The sequence below is a fragment of the Andrographis paniculata genome, unplaced genomic scaffold, assembly GCF_009805555.1.
Source record: "Andrographis paniculata isolate CXL003 unplaced genomic scaffold, ASM980555v1 Contig34END, whole genome shotgun sequence".
Classification (NCBI taxonomy): domain Eukaryota; kingdom Viridiplantae; phylum Streptophyta; class Magnoliopsida; order Lamiales; family Acanthaceae; genus Andrographis; species Andrographis paniculata.
The window spans coordinates 4732307-4755006 of NW_026137567.1; the positions used below are offsets into that span (position 1 = coordinate 4732307).

Here is a 22700-nt window from a genome sequence, read left to right on the forward strand (position 1 = left end):
AGGGATTTACCAGTAAAGTAAAAATTTTGAATTGAAATAATTGTTGACGTGATATTTTGAATTTAAATTAATTTTTTAGTATAATATAAAAAAAAAAATATATTTTTAATTTAATATTTTCAAAAAGAAAAAATAAAATTAAATGAACAGTGAATTTGAAGAAAATCCCCGATCAAACACACCCTTGTAAGTTCTTGGTATGGTAATCAACTTTGTCGTCCACACCATACCTAACCCGTAGTCGAACCGCCCTTTCAATTTTCAATTTTATGACTCGTGCATGTTTGTGGTAGGCCTGCATCTTCTCCACGCAATTACCTCTTCTTGATTCTATGAAACTCTGCAAATGGTCTCGTCTCGTCTCGTCTGGTCAAGCTGCTGCACAGTGACCGTCTTCACTGATTCATTCACTAAAATATTTCCACTCTCTCTCTCTCTATAAATATATGTGTAACTACTCCACTGATTCCAATTCATTTCCAATAACGTTGCTTTACTCTCGTTAATTAATTAAAAAACTGACTCAAGCTCACAGCGGGCCTGCTTCCATGGCGTCTGCATTTGCTCCTCTACAGTCCCTTCTTCCGTCGACGCTGCTCGGCGCTTCTCCGGCGAGCAGGCGCGCCGCCGCAGGTAAATTTGTTTTTTTTTTTTTTTTATTTATTTTTTCTGTGGATGGATTTATTGATTTCTTTTAATGGCGTTGATTGTACGTACTGTAGGCGTTTTTCAACCTTCGAAAGCTTCTGGTTTGTCGACTTTCCAATGCCGTGCAGTGCAAAAATCTAAAGCAGGTTTGTGTTTGTGTATGAGAGAGAGACACAGAAATATATATAGAGAGAGAGAGACTGTAATCATCATCGCTGCAAAATTCATATTTATGAAACTTATGTAATTGCCATAAAAGGTGTATATATACAGTAAAGTTTAATGGCGTTTCCCAAATGCAGAAAGCTTGGATTTGCCGGTGAAGTACTACTGGCAACAGAAGACTGCTGTGGAAGAAAACGATAGACATGAAGAAGAAGATGCTCTCCAAGTAGTTTCAAAAATATGCTTTTAATTCCATTTTTGTCCACTCCCCTCTCTCTCTCTCTCTCTCTCTCTCTATCTAATTTTTATATTTGTTGTCTACAAATAGGAGTCCAAAGAATCTGACAAGGTAAGGAATCATGTCGAATTGATTCGGTCGATGCTTCAATCCATGGGCGACGGCGAAATAACTGTTTCTCCATACGACACCGCGTGGGTTGCCATGGTGGAGGACATTGCCGGCGGCGGTAAGCCGCAGTTCCCCTCCAGCCTCGACTGGATTTCCGGCAACCAACTCTCCGACGGGTCGTGGGGCGACGCAGAAATCTTCTCAATTTACGACCGAATCATCAACACATTGGGCTGCGTCGCTGCATTGAAGACATGGAACCTTCATCCTCATCAAGCTCAAAAGGGTTCATCTTAATTACATTTAACTGGACGTATCAATACATATAAATATATATATACATGTAATCGTATATATATGTTTTCAGGGATTTCATTTATCAAAGAGAATATCCACAAGCTCCAAGACGAAAACGAAGAGCACATGCCGATTGGATTCGAAGTGGCAATGCCATCGCTGATGGACATAGCCAAGAAATTAGACATTGATATCCCTTACGAAGCTCCAGCTTTGCAGGAGATTTACCAGAGAAGGGAGATAAAGCTCAAAAAGTAAACCCTAATTTATATATAGGCATATATATACATATTATTGTCTGAATGTATCCATCATTTATATATATATATATATGTAATTAGGATTCCTAGACAAGTGATGCACACAGTGCCGACAACGCTGCTCCATAGCCTGGAAGGAATGCCAGACCTTGTGTGGGAGAAGCTTTTGAAACTGCAATCTTCGAACGGTTCTTTCCTCTTCTCTCCGTCGTCCACCGCCTTCGCTCTCCAACAGACCAAGGACGAGAAATGCCTCGGGTATCTCGGGAACATGGTCCAGAAATTCAATGGAGGAGGTGATTAATTTGTTTACAATCCTTAATTAATCTTCTCGTCTACGAATCCTTCAATAAATGTCGTCCTTGATTTTAAAAATAATTTGGTGGCGTTTCTGTCGTTTGTTAGTTCCCAATGTGTATCCGGTGGACTTGTTCGAACATATCTGGGCAGTGGACAGGCTACAGAGGCTGGGAATATCTCGATACTTTCAGTCAGAGATAGATGAATGTGTCCACTATGTTCACAGGTAGGTATATATATATATATATATATATGGGACTGTATAACTGTAATTAAATATTCGCCATTGGTGCATTTTTCGAAAAAAACAAATCAAGGTACTGGACAAATAGAGGAATCTGCTGGGCGAGGGATTCCGAGGTTCAGGACATTGATGACACGGCGATGGCGTTCAGGTTGATGAGGATGCAGGGATACGAAGTTTCCTCAGGTAAAATTCAACCAAACTTCTGTTAAAATATTAATGGCAATAATTGATATTCGGAAGATGCATATGAGATGTTGGACGAAATGCCTAACCGAGCTTCTGTTAAAATGTTAATGGCAGATGTGTTCAAAAATTTTATGAGAGGTGGAGAATTCTTCTGCTTTGTGGGACAATCGAGCCAGGCTGTCACCGGAATGTACAACCTGTACAGAGCTTCTCAGCTCATGTTCCCCGGAGAAGACATACTTTCCGATGCCCGGAAGTTTTCAGCCAAGTATTTGCAAGAAAAACGCGCTGATAATCAGCTTTTGGATAAGTGGATCATCACCAAAGATCTTCCAGGGGAGGTTAGATGGTTACATGGTTCATATTCCATTTATAAATTTGTAATCTGTAAGCTATAATAGCTTAATAATTCGTCGAAAATATGAACAGGTAGGATATGCACTGGATGTGCCGTGGTATGCCAGTTTACCCAGACTGGAGACGAGGTTTTTCCTCGACCAATATGGCGGTCACGACGATGTCTGGATAGGCAAAACATTATACAGGTGAGTTATAATAAAGGGCTCTGATGATCTGTATTGAAGACAAACTTTGTTAGCCGCAAATTGGAATATAAAATTTAGAATACCAACCTATGGTTTGTCGCGAAAGATGACGACAACCGCCTTGTGACATCACTAACAATTCAATATAAACTGCACAGAGGATGGCCTAATTAAGTTTGTCTTCTTGATCAAGGATAAAAAAAACGTTGCATCGCTGGAAGTTCCTTTACACTTTGTCATGCCTTATTATATATTAGCCCTTTTGTTTTATCTGCGAATCAGCATAAATTGTATTTTGAACTCGCAAAAGGAATGTTGTATTTGCTGTTTCGTTTATCAGGATGCCTTATGTTAACAATGATACGTATTTGGAGCTCGCGAAGCTTGACTACAGCAACTGCCAGGCATTGCATCAGGACGAGCTGAGGAGCATCCAAAAGTAAAATTTTAAACTTCAAATTGTTTTTTCGAGTGATTTGGATGAGCTTAATTTCAATTTTTTGTCGAGTGCAGATGGTGCAGAAAGTTTTCCCTTGCCGAGTTTGGTTTAACTGGTGAAAGCCTTCTCCAAGCTTACTACATTGCAGCTGCAAGTATTTTCGCGCCTGAACAAGCGCTGGAGCGCCTCACTTGGGCCAAAACGGTCATTCTAGTCGAGACCCTCGTGTCCCATTTTGATCACGGATCCAAAGAACAAAAGCTCGACTTTGTGAATGAATTCGAACTCGCCTGGAGCTCTCCCAAATATAACAATGGAGCAAGGTAACAAAGGAATCAATTTTAGCCGCATAGTATTTTCTCCACATTGATCTCACAAGTCTTGCGACAAAACTCCAGGTACAACACAAAATCCATTTTTGGCGCGATGATGATTAGAGCATTTAATCAGATCTCACTGGACATTCAGTTGGCACACTGCCCTGACGACCATAATCGCTTCAATGATGCGGTAAATTTCAACGCTCGATATTTCTCCACCAGTTAACGACAAAAAAATGCTAACATAGTTACCTGCATTATCCAGTGGCGTAATTGGCTGAATAAATGGATAGAAGCAGAAGATGATCCGAGGCAGGGCGAAGCAGAGCTACAAATAGAAATCCTAAATCTAAGCAGTTGTGCAACATCACAGGAGCTTTCTCCATTGCTGCATTCGGAGTATCAACAGCTGATGAAGGCCACTGTCGCAGTATGCGACCAGCTCCATCTTCACCAAAGCCTAAAGGTTAATCAACCACGATTTTTATCTTTATTCATCGGCATTTTAATGGTACTTACTATGAATGAACGGTGAATTGCAGGATGCCAATGGTGGGATCTCGACAGCCGAAATCGAATCAAGCATGCAACAATTGGCGAAACTGGTGCTGAAAAAATCATCCATGGATTCTGCTCTCAAGAAAAACTTTCTTACAGTTGCAAGAAGCTTTTATTACAGGAGCTACTTTGGCCCTGAAACCATCAACAGCCACATTGATAAGGTACTCTTTGAAAGAGTGCTGTAAATGTGTGATGAATCTTTATGTAAATGTTGGAATAACTATTTGGCAATGAGCAGCTAATAATTTTCTCAGATGAATAAATAATTAGTTGCTACTAATGTGGACGAGAAATTAGATGCAAAATTTCTCCCCAAGAATTACTATTTAGGGTTTAGTGTGAAGCACTTGGCACAATAATTTGCAGAGTAAGCCATCCAACATTCCTTTAGAAACTGTTTTGGTTTAAGGATTTAATTTTAAAGAGATTTCATGAATTTGGATTTTAAAATCTCATAAAATTTATGTTCGGTTAAAAATAAAGGATAGAATTTAAAATGATGAGATTTAAGAAATGTTCTAAAATCCTTCAAATAAAGAATTTTTTTTTTTTTTTTTTTTTTTTTTTTTAATGGAGTATCCCTGATACTTTTTAATCCGATTCTTGAAATTTTAAAAATATATAATATTATATTTATGTAAAATAAAAATTAAATAATTTTAAAATTAATTATTATTTGAATTATATATTTAATTAAATTTATATTAATTTTTATGATACAATATTTTTTTAAAATAAATTAACACATTCATTGTTTAAAATTATTATTAATAAATTTTATTTGACTTATAAAATTATAAGGATGACCATGAGTCGAGTTTGGATATATATTATTAGATTCGAGATTCAAATTGGATTCGATTACACCAAATCTGACTATAACTATACCCTGTAAGACTGGATGAATCCAAAAAAATCTATTTTTTTTTTCTTACTATTCTTAAATTTTAATTTAAAATTGCACATGTACTGGATCCAACATTTATTAAAATTTATGTATTTTATTAAAAAATATTATAATAAAATAATGAATAAGTTAAACTCAAAAAATATTTTTGAAGGTAAACTATATAATTCCCTCTTGTGTTTTAGTAAAAATGCACAAAACACTATGTGTTTAATTTATTGGTAAAACCTCCTTGTGTTAACGTAAAATATGCATGAAACACCCTCTTGTCCAAAACTGATATTTGATTCTAAATAAAAACCTAAATTAATCAAGTTTAATACAAATAAAAAACGCACAATATTTTAAATAATTTTTTTTGAAATAAATAAATATTTGATTTTAATCTTTCATTTTATAGTTTTTGAAAACAAATTGTTATGTGATTTTTATAAAAATTATAAAAATAAATGATTGATCAATTATTTATTTATTTATGTTATTAAAAAAATATTTATAATATTTTACGTTTTTTATTTGTATAAAATTTTCGTAATTTAGGTTTTTATTTAGAACTAAATATCAGTTTTGGACAAAGATGGTGTTTTATGCAAACTTTACATTGGGTTTCACGCAATAAATTAAACATAAGATGTTTTGTGTATTTTTACTGAAACACAATGGATATTATATGATTTACCCTATTTTTAATATAATTATAGTTTTAGAAATTTTTTTATATGTATAGTTGATATATTATTATTATGTTACTCCGAACATGACCCGAACCCAAACCTAGTACTCAAATAATTAGACTCAACTTCAAATAAATAGGTCGGGTCCGGGTTGGGTATTGAGTTTACGCTAACCTATTGTCATTCTTTAATTTATATTAATTATAAATTAGATGTTTAATTTATCAAAATAAATAAAATCCAAGGGGGACAATTATGTCATTTAGAATATAAAAAATCTAAATCCTTCAACTCATATAAAAAACAAATAAGATGTGTGAAATATAAATCCCACATATTTTTACCAATTAAACATATGGTAATATAATAAATCTCATCACATATAAACATATAAATCCTGATGTAAAATTTCAATTTAAAAAAAAAAAACAAAAGTCCATGAACCAAACAGCCCTTACGAAAATACATATCAAGCACCCCTTAAGAAAATACATATCAAGCAATTTTATTGCGTGATATATTCCATTGTTTTCAAACATGAGCTTCTACGAAAATATGTTTTATATATGCCGAGCAAAAATAATGATTTATGTATATTTTTATTTAATATAAGGAGATTTCATATAATATAAGTAAATAAAACACGTGGTTTGAACATTTTTTTATTAAAAATACAAAGAAATATTTCACTTTTCTTTTTCTTTTTTTTTTATTCAAATTTATTTTCGTTTCTTTTTTTTTTTAAAAAAAAATACCATCTTTTTTAGGAAAAAAAAAAGAAAAAAATTTCTATTCTTACATATTTTTTTTTTAAAACTCGTGCCTGATTAAATGAAAACACAATTAGATTACGGAGAGAGTATAATTTAACTTATTTTGGGCCATTAACTAGCTGGGCCAATATATTTGGGCTTTGATAGGATTTAGTTAATTTAGAACATATACAATTTACTTAAATATTGAAGTCTTCTATTACTGTCCAAGCTTCTTTTTTTTTCATGTCCAAGCAATGAGTCAATAATAGATGTGGAGAAATAGTAGTCATGAGATTATGCTTGGTGCAGAAAAAGCTTTGTTCAATCCAAATGAAATAGATGTTAATGCTTTTTAATTATAATTTTAGTGCAGAAATTGCCACACCAAACACATGATTGTCTCTTAGATTAAATTAATAGGCCTGCGAACAAATTTATCTTAATAAAAAAAAAAAAAAGAAAATTTAAGGTTATGTTTCACCATGTTTCCCAATAATTTTTTTTTTTTTTTATATATATATTCATGGATAATACATTTTTCATAAAATACATTCTTCATAAATGTATTAAGGAAATTATTTTTTGACACAGTTGATCAGATGTGCACGTGGCATCCGCATGACAGGCTGGAGCACACATGTTTGCCAATACATAACTAACAACACATTTTATAGTCTTACACTATACAATACAAGCAATATTTCAGCGCACCACATATTATACAATACACTTGACACTTGTAATTATGAACAACCAACACCAACACCAACACAAACACAAATAGTTGATTTCAACATACGATTACAAAACACACTTATAAATATGAACAAACAACACATGCCTTTATTTATTATAATAAGATTGTATGTTGTTTGTATATATTACGGATGTTGGGCGATGATTTTTCCAATTCAGCACCTTAATCGTTCCCTTGCGTCAAAGCAGTTAGGATGAGTGGTTTCGCAAAATAAATAAAGTAGGATGTTTTTGCATAGTCTTACTAGAATATAAAGAAGTATTATGTACGCTTCATATCATTTTTTACAAATTGTGTGCAGGATTTGCTACTTGCAGGATCAGACACAATAGCGACGGTAATAGTTTGGGCGATGACGGAGTTGCTACGCAATCCTGAGAAAGCAGCCATATTAAAAGATGAGTTGAGGACTGTAGTCTGTAATCGGAGAAGACAAACAGGTCGAAGAATCGGACATATCGAGGCTTCCATACTTGCAAGCTGTGGTTAAAGAAGTGCTCAGATATCACCCTCCCGGACCATTTTTAATACCCCACAAGGCCGAAGCCGACGTAGAAATCATGGGAAATATGATCCCAAAGGACACACAAATTTTAATCAATGTATGGTGTATGGGAAGAGATTCAAACATCTGGTCCAATCCTGACTCCTTTCAGCCCGAACGATTTGTAGACAGCAAAATCGACTTCGAAGGTCACCATTTTGAGTACCTACCCTTCGGGTGGGGAAGGCGAATCTGCCCGGGGATACCATTGGGTGGCCGAATGCTGCATCTTGTGATCGCATTTCTTGTTCACAACTTTGAGTGGAAACTCGAACAAGGACAAGAGCTCCTACGTTAGCGACAAGTTTGGTATTGTGCTATTCAAGAGAGTTCCTCTCATGGCTGTTCCTTCATCGATTTTCTAATAATTTTTCATTGTAACAATAAATATATGTAAGATAGCTATCACGACCATATTGTGAGTACTCACGTACATGCCATGCGTTTTCTCTTTTAAGAATAAAGATAAATCTAACATAAGAAAACGGAATAAAGTGATATCTTATGTTAATATGATATGTTCGTTCATAATTGAAATTTTCAAGATATCGATGATACTTGTATTATTATAATAAACTGTAAATTGTTCATTTGGAATGGCAAAATCTTCTAAAATCTGTTTCAAGCATAGAAGTTATGAACAATTTTCAATAACTATGTATTTAGCTTTGACATTAGATAATACTATCGAAATTTATTTCTTCGAATGTCAACTAACAAGGTTGTTACTTATAAAGAAACAACCTCGGGAAGTACTCTTGTATCATCATTTCTAATCCAAGTTGGATACATTCATATGTCTAATTCGGATGTAGGTTTACATATCTAATGATTCTTTTCACGGATTTCAAATGTTATTTGTTAGGAGGATATTGAAATCTAGCATATGCTCTAAAACTATATGAAATTTCGTATCTACAGTGTATCTTACGGTATATGAAACAGAAGGAGTATTATATTTTGTATAAAATATTTAAAAGATAACAGAAATAGATATTTTAATAAAATTTTCATAACTCTCAACGATTAATAATAAAAATTCTAAAAAATTCATACCCAAAACACAACTAAATATCTTTAAAATAAAATATAATAAGTCTTTTTAATTGTCATTTTAATATCCACCCTCACCAATGAATCCACTAAAAACCCAAATTAACACCCAATTAAAATACATTTAAACTTATTTCAGTTCATCAATCGCTTTCAGTTCATCAATAGCTAGACAAATAATTATACTGTAATTTTCGATGCTAAAACCATGTTATGATACCCACTATCTATTAATTATCCCAGCAGTTCATCAATCCTTACCAAAAAAAAAAACCATTCGTTAATCATAACACAAAATGTCCATTTTCGCGATCTGCCTAATTATTTCGATCACAATATATACAACCTTGTTTCTTGTCCAGAGATCAAAGTCAACGCGCCGGAGAGGTCTCCGGCTGCCGCCGGGGCCTTATCCCTTTCCGGTCATCGGAAATCTCTTCCAAATTGGCCGGAATCCACACCGATCCCTCGCCCGACTCTCCAAAACTTACGGGCCATTGATGTCCTTAAAGGTTGGGTGCCACAACATTGTGGTTGTTTCTTCGCCGGAGGTCGCCAAAGAAATGTTCACCAAACACGACCGCAACATCTCCGGTCGGTTCGCGCCGGTGGCGACCGAGGCATACGACCACCACAAGTACAGTTTTGTCCTGTCCCCTGTCGGACCCTTCTGGCGCAAGTGCCGTACAATCTGCCGGGAACTTCTGTTCTCGGCGCAAAAACTTCAGGCCAGCCAGGGCCTCCGGCGAGACAAATTGATGCAGCTGTACGAGCACGTGAAGGACTGCGCCAGTCGCGGCCGAGCTGTGAATATCCAAGAAGTCGTCTATACAAACACGATTAACCTCATGTTTGCAACCATGTTCTCTTTTGATTTTGGGGAGGTCGATTCGAATGCCGCAAGGGAGCTCAAGGAGGCCCTGGAAGAAGTGTTCAACACAGTTTTTGCGCCGAATTTGGCGGATTACTTCCCCGTTTTAAAAGGGACAGATCTACAGGGCATTAAGCGTCGGGGAGAGAAATCTTTTGGGAAAATCTTGGGAATTCTTGAAGATGTGATTCAGAAGAGATTAGAGTCGATGAATTCTACAGAATCTTCTAAAAAAAACGACTTTCTGGCAGCGCTTCTGGACGGCAATAACAGAAGGGAATACGACATCAGCATCAACGACATCAAGCATCTCATCGTGGTGAGTAAAATTGTTCGGAAGTGTTGGTGACTCCCGATAAATAAATAAATGACGTGTATCCATAACAACTAAGCTTTTAGACGAAACAATCATTTATATCTAAAAGGCTTGATTAGCCTCTTTAAACTTTTTATTTAAAAATAATAGTAAGTGTAGCTTGAATGGCCGGATCGTGATCTTTCGACTCTTTCTGTGAGCCATAGTAATGATATTTTTGTTAAAAAGGGATTCGAAGTTCGAATTTAAAATCAATTGATATTAATCAGATCTTTTCAATCATGCTTCCAGTCTTGAGATTATTGCATATATATGTTTTTGTGTAAAACTATTATTTTTACTATATTTTCATTTTATTCCATTTGTCACATTAGGAATTACTCCTGGGAGGAGCAGACACAATAGCAAGTGTAACAGTTTGGGCCATGACAGAGTTGCTACGCAATCCTGAGAAAGCAACTATATTAAGAAATGAGTTGAGGATTGTAATCGGGGAAGACAAACAAGTCGAAGAATCAGACATATCGAGGCTTCCATACTTGCAAGCTGTGGTTAAAGAAGTGCTCAGATATCACCCTCCCGGACCACTTTTACTACCCCGCAAGGCCGAAGCTGACATACAAGTCATGGGATATACGATCCCAAAGGACACACAAATTTTTATCAACGTATGGTGTATGGGAAGAGATTCAAACATCTGGTCGGACCCTGACTCCTTTCAGCCCGAGAGATTTGTAGACAGCAAAATCGAATTCCAAGGTCACCATTTTGAGTATACACCCTTTGGATCCGGAAGGCGAATATGCCCGGGGATACCATTGGGTGACCGAATGCTGCATCTTGTGATCGCATTTCTTGTTCGCGACTTTGAGTGGAAACTTGAACGAGGACATGAGCTCGATGTTAGCGAGAAGTATGGCACTGCGCTGCGCAAGAGGGTTCCGCTTATAGCTGTTCCTTCAATGCTGAGCTTCAGCGTCTAATTATGACTTCACAATAAATTTATTCTCACTTTTTTTCTTTTAATTGTCATTATTCTTGTTGTTTTGATAATTTTTTTTTTAGCCAAGTAAAAATATAGTCAAATGAACACAAAATTGAACGAGGAAGGGGTAAATGAATTGGATAACTCGAGAGCTATGCTCAACCTGATTTGTTAATAGCTTGGAAATTCTATTATTGTCTTTTAATAATATATTACCATAATTTAAATTTTAATATAATTTACGTAAAAACACGTGAATAATAACCAGAAAAAAAAAAAAAAACATAATAATCTGTCAGGACATTGCCAAATTAAATTAAATCAAATCAAAAGAACCTCAACTGCTCTCATCAACTTGCACAATTAATATATTTACTTAACAAAACCTGTGATTGCCTTTCAATTATTGTCACTATTATTATTATTATTATTATTATTATTATTATTATTATTATTTGTTTGGATCACTACATTTGGATGGGACTATTATTTTATTTTCTATATATGCTGCTGCTACGTTTAATATTACATATTAGGTCTCTCAACCATTAATCTTAAATAATTTAAATGAAAATATGAAATTGTGTCAAAGCATGGGCAGTTTGACTTCGGAAGGGTAGGAGCTAAACAAAAATAAGGGGTCTAAATAATTTTTTTTTTCTTATAAAAAAATATAAATAATTAAATAAAATATTTTTTAAAAAAATTATATACAAAAAAGAAAATTAATAATACTAATATAATCTAATATTTTTTTTTAATGCACAAAAGAATACTAAAATTTAAAAACATCGAGATTTGAACCCATAATTTTATTACTATAAATCCACCTCAAAACCACTAATCTATATCCTTTTAATTAATACTTCATGGTTCCCACATAAAATGTATATATATATATATTTTATATATATTTTTTTATATAATATTTTTTTTAATAAAAATATAATTATACATTTTAATCACATTTTAAATTTCATATATATTTTTTAAATTTTAACTAAATTATTTAGTTGTCAAAATTCTAATCAATAATTATACTTTATCTAAATTCACCATATTAACCTATATAGATACTTTGTATGGGATGAAGGATTACATGACAAACATCAAATAATTTATATATATAAAATAATACTCTCTTCATTTAAGTTTTAGAAATATTAGTATTATAATGAGATATAGTAAGAATAAAAGTTAAAAAATTAAAATATCTTTAAAATAAAAATTCATTGTAGTAGTATATTTGTAATATAAATATAAATTTAAGAGTAATTATAATAATAGATAGACGCTAGAGTTACTAAACGAAAATGAATATTTTATTTTCAAACGGATCAAAATAAAAGAACGAATAGATAATATTGGTAGGAAGAAGTGTATATAACATAAATACAAAATAAATCTCTATTTGTATTGGACTCTCAACAAATGTCCCTCTCAACCTGGCCGATCCTATCAAATCTTTGTAGATCAAGCGGTGAGACATCGTTACTTGAGGGTTGGATTCCAAATTCCATCCTGCATGGGTGCGTGTTGGCCAGGTTTTTATTTATTTTATTTACTTATTTATTTATTTATTTATCACTGTACTATGGCAGCCGCTGTATAATTTAGGACTAGATCTTGTCTATATACGTATTTTTATAATTGGCCCAACAGCTCATCTTTCACTAGACAAATAATTAATTTTTGATGCTAAAAACATGATGTAAACGAAAATGATAGCCACTATATAGTTCATCAATCCTTACCATACGTTAATTACATTACAAAAATGTCAATTTTAATGATCTCCCTGATCATCTCAATCACAACATGTACAGCCTTCTTTCTTGTCCAGAGATTAAAGTCGATCCACCGGAGAAGTGTCCGGCTGCCGCCGGGGCCTTATCCCTTTCCGATAATCGGAAACCTCTTCCAACTCGGCCGAACCCCCCACCGTTCCCTCGCCCGACTCTCCAAAACTTATGGGCCATTAATGTCGATAAAGGCCGGATTCGCCAACATGGTGGTTGTTTCTTCGCCGGAGGTCGCCAAAGAAATGTTCACCAAACACGACCGCAACACATCCGGCAGGTTTGTCGCGGCGGCGACAGAGGCATGCGACCACCACAAGTATAGCTTCGTCGCTGCCCCGGTCGGACCCTTTTGGCGCAAGTGCCGTACTATTTGCCGGGAACTTCTGTTCTCGTCGCAAAAACTTCAGGCCTGTCAGGGCCTCCGGCGAGACAAATTGATGCAGCTGTACGAGCACGTGAAGGAGTGCGCGATTCGCGGACGAGCTGTGAATATCGAAGAAGTTGTGTATGCAACCTCGATTAACCTCATGTTTGCGACCATGTTTTCTTTCGATTTTGGGGAGGTCGATTCAACTGCCGCGAGGGAGCTCAAGGAGGCCCTGGAAGAAGTTTTCGCCATGTTTATTGCGCCGAATTTGGCGGATTACTTCCCAGTTTTAAAAGGGACAGATCCGCAGGGCATCAAGCGCCGAGGCGAGCAATCTTTAAGGAGAATCTTGGGAATTCTTGAAGATGTGATTCGGAAGAGGTTAGAGTCGACGACTTCTCAAAAATACGACTTTCTTGCAACGCTTCTTGACGCCAATAATAGAAAGGAATACGGCATTAGCATCGAGGAGATCAAGCATCTCATTGTGGTCAGTAAATTTTCCTGGAAACAAGTCAGTTAAATGAAATAAATGACCGACTCACCTAAAAGCTTATCTAACATGGTATCAGAGCCTTAGGTCTCGAGTTCGAGTCCTACCGTCCCTTGTTTGTCGTTGTCCACGGGTAAATTTAGTTTGGTGGCATTATCCCCTTTCCATTGAAGGATATGCTGGTTGACTCCCGTTTGTAGATAAATAAATAAATGATTCGTATCCTAATAGCTTAAATTTTTAGGCGCGACGGTCATCTATATCATTATTATTAACATATATATTCATTTCTGAAATTAGGATTTACTGCTCGGAGGAGCAGACACAACAGCAGGCGTAATAGTTTGGGCGATGACGGAGTTGCTACGCAATCCCGAAAAAGCAGCCATATTAAAAGATGAGTTGAGGACTGTAATCGGAGAAGACAAACAAGTCGAAGAATCAGACATACCGAGGCTTCCATACTTGCAAGCTGTGGTTAAAGAAGTGCTCAGATGTTACCCACCCGGACCATTTTTAATACCCCACAAGGCCGAAGCCGGCATACAAGTCATGGGATATACGATCCCAAAGGACACACAAATTTTAATCAATGTATGGTGTATGGCAAGAGATTCGAATATCTGGTCAGATCCTGACTCCTTTCAGCCCGAAAGATTTCTAGACAAGAAAATCGAATTCGAAGGTCACCATTTCGAGTATCTTCCCTTCGGATCCGGAAGGCGAATATGCCCGGGGATATCATTGGGTAGCCAAATGCTGCATCTTGTGATCGCATTTCTTGTTCACAACTTTGAGTGGAAACTCGAACAAGGACAAGAGCTCGATGTTAGCGAGAAGTCTGGTATCGCTCTACGCAAGAGTGTTCCGCTCATGGCTGTTCCTTCCATCAGATTTATCTTATAATTATTTTGCATTATTAGAAGCATTGTAACAATTAATATGCATATGTAACATAGCTTTAATTTCTTGTGTGCATTTCCGACGCTTCCAAGTTTACCTGCCACACAAGTGTATGGTGTATGGCAAGCGAATGGAGTATTTGGTGTGACTTGGCTTGTCGGGCCTAGTTTGCAGGGTATTAGGTTCGACTGGAGGTTTACCTAATGCGTACTTTCGAATAGCGGCTACGAGTTCTCGAGCTATTCAATTGTGCTCTTTTAGGGGATTTTCTAAATTTATAAGTCCCAACTCTTTTGTTTGGGTACGAGAATTTAGTTAGTATACATTATTTATTTAGATAGTAGAGATTGGTTATTTAATAATTAAATTTTTTTATATCAATAATTGACTTCAAAGATCATTAATGGAGTATATAATTTCCATTGCTAAAAACATGTTGTAAACAATTATGATGTCCCGCTCTAATATCACTTCGGATGCAGAATGACTGTCTTACCTAAAAGTTCGAACGGTTAGAAAAACGAAACACAAAAATTAATTATATATCCGCAAACGGGAGTCCCAACGTAAAGTTTGCTTAATAAAGAGATGGACAAAAATTAAAAGTTGGAGATTGTAGCCCACGAGTTCACAGTTCATCACTTACAGGCATCAAACAAATCATACGTTAATTATAATATCACAAATGTCAACTTTCTAGATCTGCCTGATTATTTCGATCACAATATGGACAACCTTGTTTCTTCTCCGGAGATCAAAGTCCAGCCACCGGAGAAGTCTCCGGCTTCCGCCGGGGCCTTATCCCTTCCCGATCATCAGCAACCTCTTCCAAATTGGCCGATCCCCTCACTGATCCCTCGCCCGACTCTCAAAAACTTACGGGCCATTAATGTCGTTAAAGGCCAGGTGCTGCAATATTGTTGTTGTTTCTTCGCCGGATGTCGCCAAAGAAATGCTCACCAAACACGACCGCAACATATCCGGGCGGTTCGTGCCGGTGGCGACAGAGGCATGTGACCACAACAAGTATAGCTTCGGCCTCGCCCGGCCAGACCCTTCTGGCGCAAGTGCCGTATAATCTGCCGAGAACTTCTGTTCTCGCCACAAAAACTTCAGGCCAGCCAGGGCCTCCCGGGAGACAAGTTGATGCAGCTGTACGAGCACGTGAAGGACTGCGCCAGTCGCGGCCGGCCTGTGAATATCCAAGAAGTCGTCTATACAACCTGGACTAACCTCATGTCTGCAACCATGTTCTCTTTCGATTTTGGGGGTTCGACTCGAACGCTGCCAGGGAGCTCAAGGAGACCCTGGATGGAGTGTCAACACAATTTTTGCACCAAATATGGCCGATTACTTCCCCATTTTAAAAGGGACAGATCTGCAGTGCATCAAGAGCCGTGGAGAGAAATCTTTAGGGAAAATCTTGGGGATTCTTGAAGATGTGATTCAGAAGAGATTAGAGTCGATTTCTTCCAATGAATCTTCGCAAAAACACTACGTTCTTGCAGCGCTTCTTGACGCTAATAACAGAAAGGAATACGACATTAGCATCGACGACATCAAGCATCTCATCGTGGTCAGTAAATTCATTCCCTTTTTTTTTTTTTTCCTTAATATGTCTCGAATCTAGTTTGTCATTTTTCCTCAGGCTGACGGTATCCAGTATTGGGCTGAGCCCGTTTCATATATTGTCATGATTTATTTAAAGAGACTTAGAGATAGGAAATCCGTAATCAGTTACATTGTCGTTGTGAATAAATCTGTTGTTCGTTTCTGCCCGTGGATGCAGCCAACACGTTATTGTTGTTCCTTCGATGCAGAGCTTCATCATCTAATAATTTTTTGTAAGAAGCATTTGAACAATTAATATGCATATGTAAGGTATCTTTCATGTTGTATAAGAAACAACTTGGATCCGTATCCGATCTAGCCCACATGAAGCCGGTCACTCACATTTTCTTCATATGGACAATAAATTACTGAAATAATAAAATGAAATGTAGAGAATTTTTACATGGAAAATTCTTATAATCTGACTAATAAACACCATAAGATCTATCACGCCTTCAAATCCATCTGCCACAATAGTTCGCCTAATGTGACTTGCCTTATCAAATCTAGTTTGTAGAGTATTCAATCCGTTATAAAAAAACAAAAAGTATATACATATATAACTTTAATCACATATTGTCAAAGGAAATAACGACCGATCTTCCTAGTTTAAAACCATCTCCCAACCGGGAGATGATTTCCTCCAAATATGCAGGATTGGCCACCAAAAGCTCCTTCAATGGAGTATGGAAAATGCATTTTTCACCTTCTCGGATAGGTGGATCACTGTGTGTGTGTGTTTTTTTTTTTTTTTTAGATACTTTTAATAATATTAAAATTTAATTTGTTTATTTTAAAGATTTATTATCTTTTATAATCAAACAATAAGAATAATAAATATAGTTTACCCATATAATATTTAAAAATGTTAATAAAAATTATTATTATAAATTAAATATTTAAAAATAGTAAAATATTGAGTGTTATAATTTGTAAATTTAAAAAATTATATAGAAAAAGAATATATAAAGAATATTTTTTTATCCCTCAAAATAGAGTGTATGTTGAAGATAAGTTACTATAATAGATCTACGAGAATATGTTTTATTGTTTTCATATTCATATAATTGTTATTTATAGAAAAATAAGGAGTACTTGAATACATGAGGTTCCGGCTCTCATATCATGTTAAATTATCATCTTATCTATAAATTTTTAAATTTGAAGAATAAACACAATTTATTTATTAATGTGTTGTGAAACCTAAGTTCAAGTCGGGGAATATTGTACATCCAATTCTTCTATCTCCGATTGAGCTAGGGTTTTCGTCGACACATCTATAGATACTTGGTGTATTCTTTCTGTAATAAACACATGAAAATACTAGTGTAAATACCTGACTAAGCCGTCTCTAGTCATAAATCATTTTGATCGTATTTAGTCAACATATTTTCTTTTCTTTTCTTCATTTCCTAACAACAACTAGAATCAAAGTCCTAAGTTTCATTTGAGTGGAAGTAAGATGAGTGATCTTCATGTTGTCAAGATATTTGGTGGGGTCAACTTTGAATTGTGGAAGATCAACTTTGTATGATAAATATTCAGATACCGCGCTTGATGAGACACTCGAAGACAAGAGCAAAACTGAATACAAGAAAATTGACAGAAAGATAACGAGTGCAGTTTTATTCTTTAATCCACTTTTAAAATTATAAATTAAAATAATTAAAACTAGTTTTTAAAAGTTTACATAAATGTAAAATATATATATAATTATAATTATTAGGATTGTATTTTCTTGGATCAATGCTAAAAATATCATTTATTGATTTTTCTAATTATTTTTAAGTAACTAAAAAAATATTTTAGTTGTGAGTATATGTATTACTTATTTGAAATAATATTATATATATTCACTCGATGCAATAGATCAGTTTTTACTAGACAATGAATATGTAATGAATGTATTAAATGAACAGACAATACAACCTTGGTAATTGTTTGTAAACCTCACTCAATTGTTTTAAGTTATTCAGTACGGTCCTATTTGATCCATTTATAATGTCATTTAAACAGTTCAATTGAAAATTAATGGTGAATCAGAATTAATAAATTTTATTTTTAATAGAACTAAAATTGATTAAAATTTTCAATTATATTTGACCAAAATTAATTAATGTACTCCCTCCGTCCCGCTACACTGTAGACACGGTATTTTAGAAGGGGTGTAATTAATAGATAATTAAGAATGTATTAGTGAAAATAATTATCCGATAATATAAATAATTATAAATTAATATTAATATAACTAATTAGTTTAATTAAAATTTTAAAAAAATTTAAAAATTTAAAATGAAATTAAAGTGTGTAATTATTTTCCAAAAAAGGAAAGTGACGTGGTATATGGGACGGACAGAAATGACAACGTGAACATGGTATTTGAGACAGACGGAGGGAGTAATATATAATCAGAAAAAAAATATATGTTTTCTTTTATTAATAAAATGCAATTTGAGTGCTGAAAACATTTACTCCATATTAATCTTTTGATAAATAGAAAAATGAAGTTAGTCTTTTTGTTATTTATTTTTAGTTGTGTAATAAAACAAATTGTAAAACACATTACCGAGGCCAGATCTCACCTACCCGTAGCATAATAAACACGTGATACTAAACTCTCAAACCTGACCAGTCAGCAAATTCCCAAATAAAAATTGGACCAAATATTAATTTTAACAAAAGTAATGTTCGTCAAATTTCTGAAAATCTTTCGATTGAATTTAATAATCTGAAGGTGTCAATAGTTTATACTTATAATTTCATAGTCACAAATTCACTTTCATACTATTAAATTATCCTTTATCGGATTTTGTCATGATTTTATATATTTACACTGTTTTTAGGTTATCGTATTTTGGTATGAATTGACAAATTTGTCTTTTATTATAATGTAGATATTAAAAATAATAAATAAATAAAAGTAAAAAAATAAAATTTATGTTTTAAAAAAAATATGACAGTAGTTATTGAATGTTTTAAATAGGACAATAAAATATTAATTTGTGGACGGAGGAGGGAGTATTATTTTTAAAAAATGCTTCAATGCAATGCTTTGTTTCGAAAAGATACATTTGGTGTAATTGTTTATTACTGCATGCTTATCAGCATGACTCATTACGATTATTTTATTTTATTTTATTAAATCAAAATTAATTTTAAAAATATTTTAAACTGCTGAACTCGCAATCACTACTTTTAGAGTACATATTGGATAAGATTTCGTCAAATATAATAATCTGCAAACTATTCTACATTTTTAATAACATAAATGATGATTTAATTTTTGATTTAATTTATTTATTTATTTATTTTTTCTTTCTCTTTCATTTACATCAATATTTAAATTATTTTTTAACACTTGTATTAGTATAATTACATTCACCTCATTATTTTTACTATTTTATAAAATCATAATAATATAATATTATAAATCGGATATAAATTTGAAAAAAATAAAAAAAATAAGAAATTAAACACATATTTAATACTCCTTCAGTCCCACGTTCACGTTGTCGTTTCTGTCCGTCTCATATACCATGTCACTTTCATTTTTTGGAAAATGATTACACACTTTAATATCATTTTAAACTTTTTAATTTTAATTAAACTAATTAATTATCTTAATATTAATTTATAATTATTTATATTATCGGATAATTATTTTCACCAATACATTTTTAATTATCTATTAATTACACCCCTCCTAAAAACTACCGTGTGTACAGTGTGTAGCAGAGACGATACGCGGGACGGAGGTAGTATAATATAAATATAGATTACAATATTGTAAATAAAAAAATTATAATATAATATAATATAAAAAAAATAAAAATTCAATCTATTCTTTCTTTAAATAAAGAAATTATAATAGTGCATTGGGGCGCCAACCGCACATCCTAAAATTCCAAATACACCCCTCATGGACACTCTATATTAGTGAGCCTATCAGCTCATTTCTCAATCCGTACAATCAAAACCATTTTACAAAAATGTCATTTTCCCTAATCTATTTCATCGTACCAATAGATTAGGGGTGCCGGCGCACCGGAAAAGCGTCCGGCTGCCGCCGGGGCCTTATCCATTTCCGATCATCGGCAACCTCTTCCAAATTGGCCGGAACCCACACCGATCCCTCGCCAACCTCTCCAAAACTTACGGCCCATTAATGTCTCTCAAGATAGGGTTCCGAAATATAGTGGCCGTTTCCTCGCCGGAGGTCGCCAAAGAAATGCTCACCAAGCACGATCTCGCCATTTCCGGCAGGTTCGCTCCGGCGGCTTCCGAGGCATGCGACCACCACATGTATTGCTTCGGCATTCTCCCTGTCGGGCCTTTCTGGCGCAAGTGCCGTAAAATCTGCCGGGAACTGCTGTTCTCTCCGGCCAAACTTCAGGCCAGCCAGGGCCTCCGGCGAGACAAGCTGAACCAGCTCTACGACCACGTGAAGGACTGCGCCGCCCGCCGGCGAGCTGTGAATATCGGAGAAGTCGTGTTTACAACGACGCTGAACCTCATGTCTGCCACGATGTTCTCTTTCGATCTCGGGGAGTTCAATTCAGTCGCCGCCGGCGAGCTCAAGAAGGCCTTGGACGATGTAATCGACACAGTTTCTGCGCCGAATATCGCCGATTACTTCGCCATTTTGAAAGGGACTGATCTGCAGGGCCTCAAGCGCCGGGGAGAGCGATCTCTAGGTAAAATCTTGGGGATTCTTGAAGATGTGATTCAGAAGAGATTATTAGAGTCGATGTCTTCTCAAAAACACGACTTTCTTGCCGCGCTTCTTGACGCCAATAACAGAAAGGAACACGACATTAGCATCGAGGAGATCAAGCATCTCATCATGGTTTCGTAAATTCGTATAAATTTTTTTTTTGGAAGCCCATTTAAGTCTTGTTTAATTAAACTGTCGGTTGATTCCTGTTTGTAAATAAAGAAATAAATAAATTATACGTATCCTAATAGCTTAAATTTTTAGTTGAAACATCATTTATATAATTTAACATGGTATCAGACGGTCATTTACATTATCTAACATGGTATTAGAACCTTAAGTCTTAAATAATTTTTAGGTGAGACGGTCATTTACACCATCTGGTATCAAAATCTTAGGTCTCAAGTAGTTTTTAGTGAGACGATCATTTACATCATCTAATATAATATCTGAAGTTTAGGTATCAAATATCTTTTAAATGGGACGGTCATTTCCATCATTTAACATAAACATTTAATTATTATAGGATTTACTAATGGCGGGAGCAGATCCAATGTCGAGCACAATAGTTTGGGGCATGACAGAGTTGCTAGGCAATCCAGAAAAAGCAGCCAAACTAAAAGAAGAGTTGAGGACCGTAATCGGAGAAGACAAACAAGTTGAAGAATCGGATATATCGAGGCTTCCATACTTGCAAGCTGTGGTTAAAGAAGTGATCAGATATCACCCTCCCGGACCACTCTTACTACCCCACAAGGTCGAAGCCGACATACAAGTCATGGGATATACGATCCCAAAGGACACAATAATTTTAATCAATGTATGGTGTATAGGAAGAGATTCAAACATCTGGTCCAATCCTGACTCCTTTGAGCCCGAGAGATTTCTAGACAGCAAAATCGACTTCGAAGGTCACCATTTTGAGTATCTGCCCTTCGGATCCGGCAGGCGAATATGCCCGGGGATGCCATTGGCCGAGCGAATGCTGCATCTTGTCATCGCATTTTTTATTCATAACTTTGAGTGGAAACTTGAAGAAGGACAACAACTCGACTTTAGCGACAGGTTTGGTGTCGCACTGCACAAGCGTCTTCCGCTCATAGCTGTGCCTTCACTTAGAGATATTGCTTAACGTAATCTAATTGATAGTTTGAAATTACTCATGTATTTCGAATATATCTCCTTTAGCATGTTTTTGAAACTCTGATATTTTTATGGTATTGTTGCTCGAAAGGGAAATTAATAATATGTTGTTTTGAATATATGTTGAATAACTCTGACTAACATCTTTTCATATGATGCGAATTACATGAATTAAGATAGTTAAACAAGAGAATTTGCAGTAAAGATTGAAGGTAATTTTATTAATGAATGAAAAAAAAAAACAACTAATAGACAACTAAGTACATAGATGACCAATATATCTTTTATATATATTTCAATTTATGTTGTGTTATAAGATAATATATGCTAAGTTATAATATAAGATAAATTGATTTTTATCATTTTAGTTACGTAAGTAGAAATTTTTTGCAATTTTAGTTCTTCGGTGCTGGACATATCTACGTAGCACCCGCGTACCTAGCCGGGTGACACGTATCCGCCAGGTCAGCGACACCGGCAAACATTGG

General features: G+C 34.9%; 4 protein-coding genes across 4 annotated transcripts; all 4 read left to right on the forward strand.

The window, feature by feature from the left end:
- The first annotated feature begins 326 nt into the window (after positions 1 to 326).
- On the forward strand, positions 327 to 4597 carry LOC127248712 (ent-copalyl diphosphate synthase 1-like). The gene is made up of 15 exons (XM_051271201.1): positions 327 to 633; positions 723 to 794; positions 951 to 1039; positions 1142 to 1448; positions 1530 to 1713; positions 1801 to 2015; positions 2125 to 2245; positions 2337 to 2449; positions 2567 to 2793; positions 2882 to 2997; positions 3338 to 3436; positions 3511 to 3759; positions 3835 to 3946; positions 4022 to 4222; positions 4299 to 4597. The coding sequence occupies exons 1-15, from the start codon at positions 549 to 551 to the stop codon at positions 4500 to 4502; spliced, it is 2394 nt and encodes a 797-aa protein (XP_051127158.1). The 5' UTR covers positions 327 to 548; the 3' UTR covers positions 4503 to 4597.
- A 4636-nt stretch (positions 4598 to 9233) lies between these two features.
- LOC127248517 (cytochrome P450 76T24-like) lies at positions 9234 to 11201 on the forward strand. The gene is made up of 2 exons (XM_051270879.1): positions 9234 to 10197; positions 10569 to 11201. Exons 1-2 carry the CDS (start codon positions 9304 to 9306, stop codon positions 11175 to 11177), a joined length of 1503 nt encoding a protein of 500 aa, XP_051126836.1. The 5' UTR covers positions 9234 to 9303; the 3' UTR covers positions 11178 to 11201.
- A 1684-nt stretch (positions 11202 to 12885) lies between these two features.
- On the forward strand, positions 12886 to 15046 carry LOC127248465 (ferruginol synthase-like). Its single transcript, XM_051270814.1, has 2 exons — positions 12886 to 13838; positions 14142 to 15046. The coding sequence occupies exons 1-2, from the start codon at positions 12957 to 12959 to the stop codon at positions 14745 to 14747; spliced, it is 1488 nt and encodes a 495-aa protein (XP_051126771.1). The 5' UTR covers positions 12886 to 12956; the 3' UTR covers positions 14748 to 15046.
- Positions 15047 to 15633: 587 nt separating this feature from the next.
- On the forward strand, positions 15634 to 22298 carry LOC127248518 (ferruginol synthase-like). Its single transcript, XM_051270880.1, has 5 exons — positions 15634 to 15816; positions 15861 to 15938; positions 16036 to 16320; positions 20305 to 21201; positions 21596 to 22298. The coding sequence occupies exons 1-5, from the start codon at positions 15634 to 15636 to the stop codon at positions 22199 to 22201; spliced, it is 2049 nt and encodes a 682-aa protein (XP_051126837.1). The 3' UTR covers positions 22202 to 22298.
- Positions 22299 to 22700: the final 402 nt, after the last annotated feature.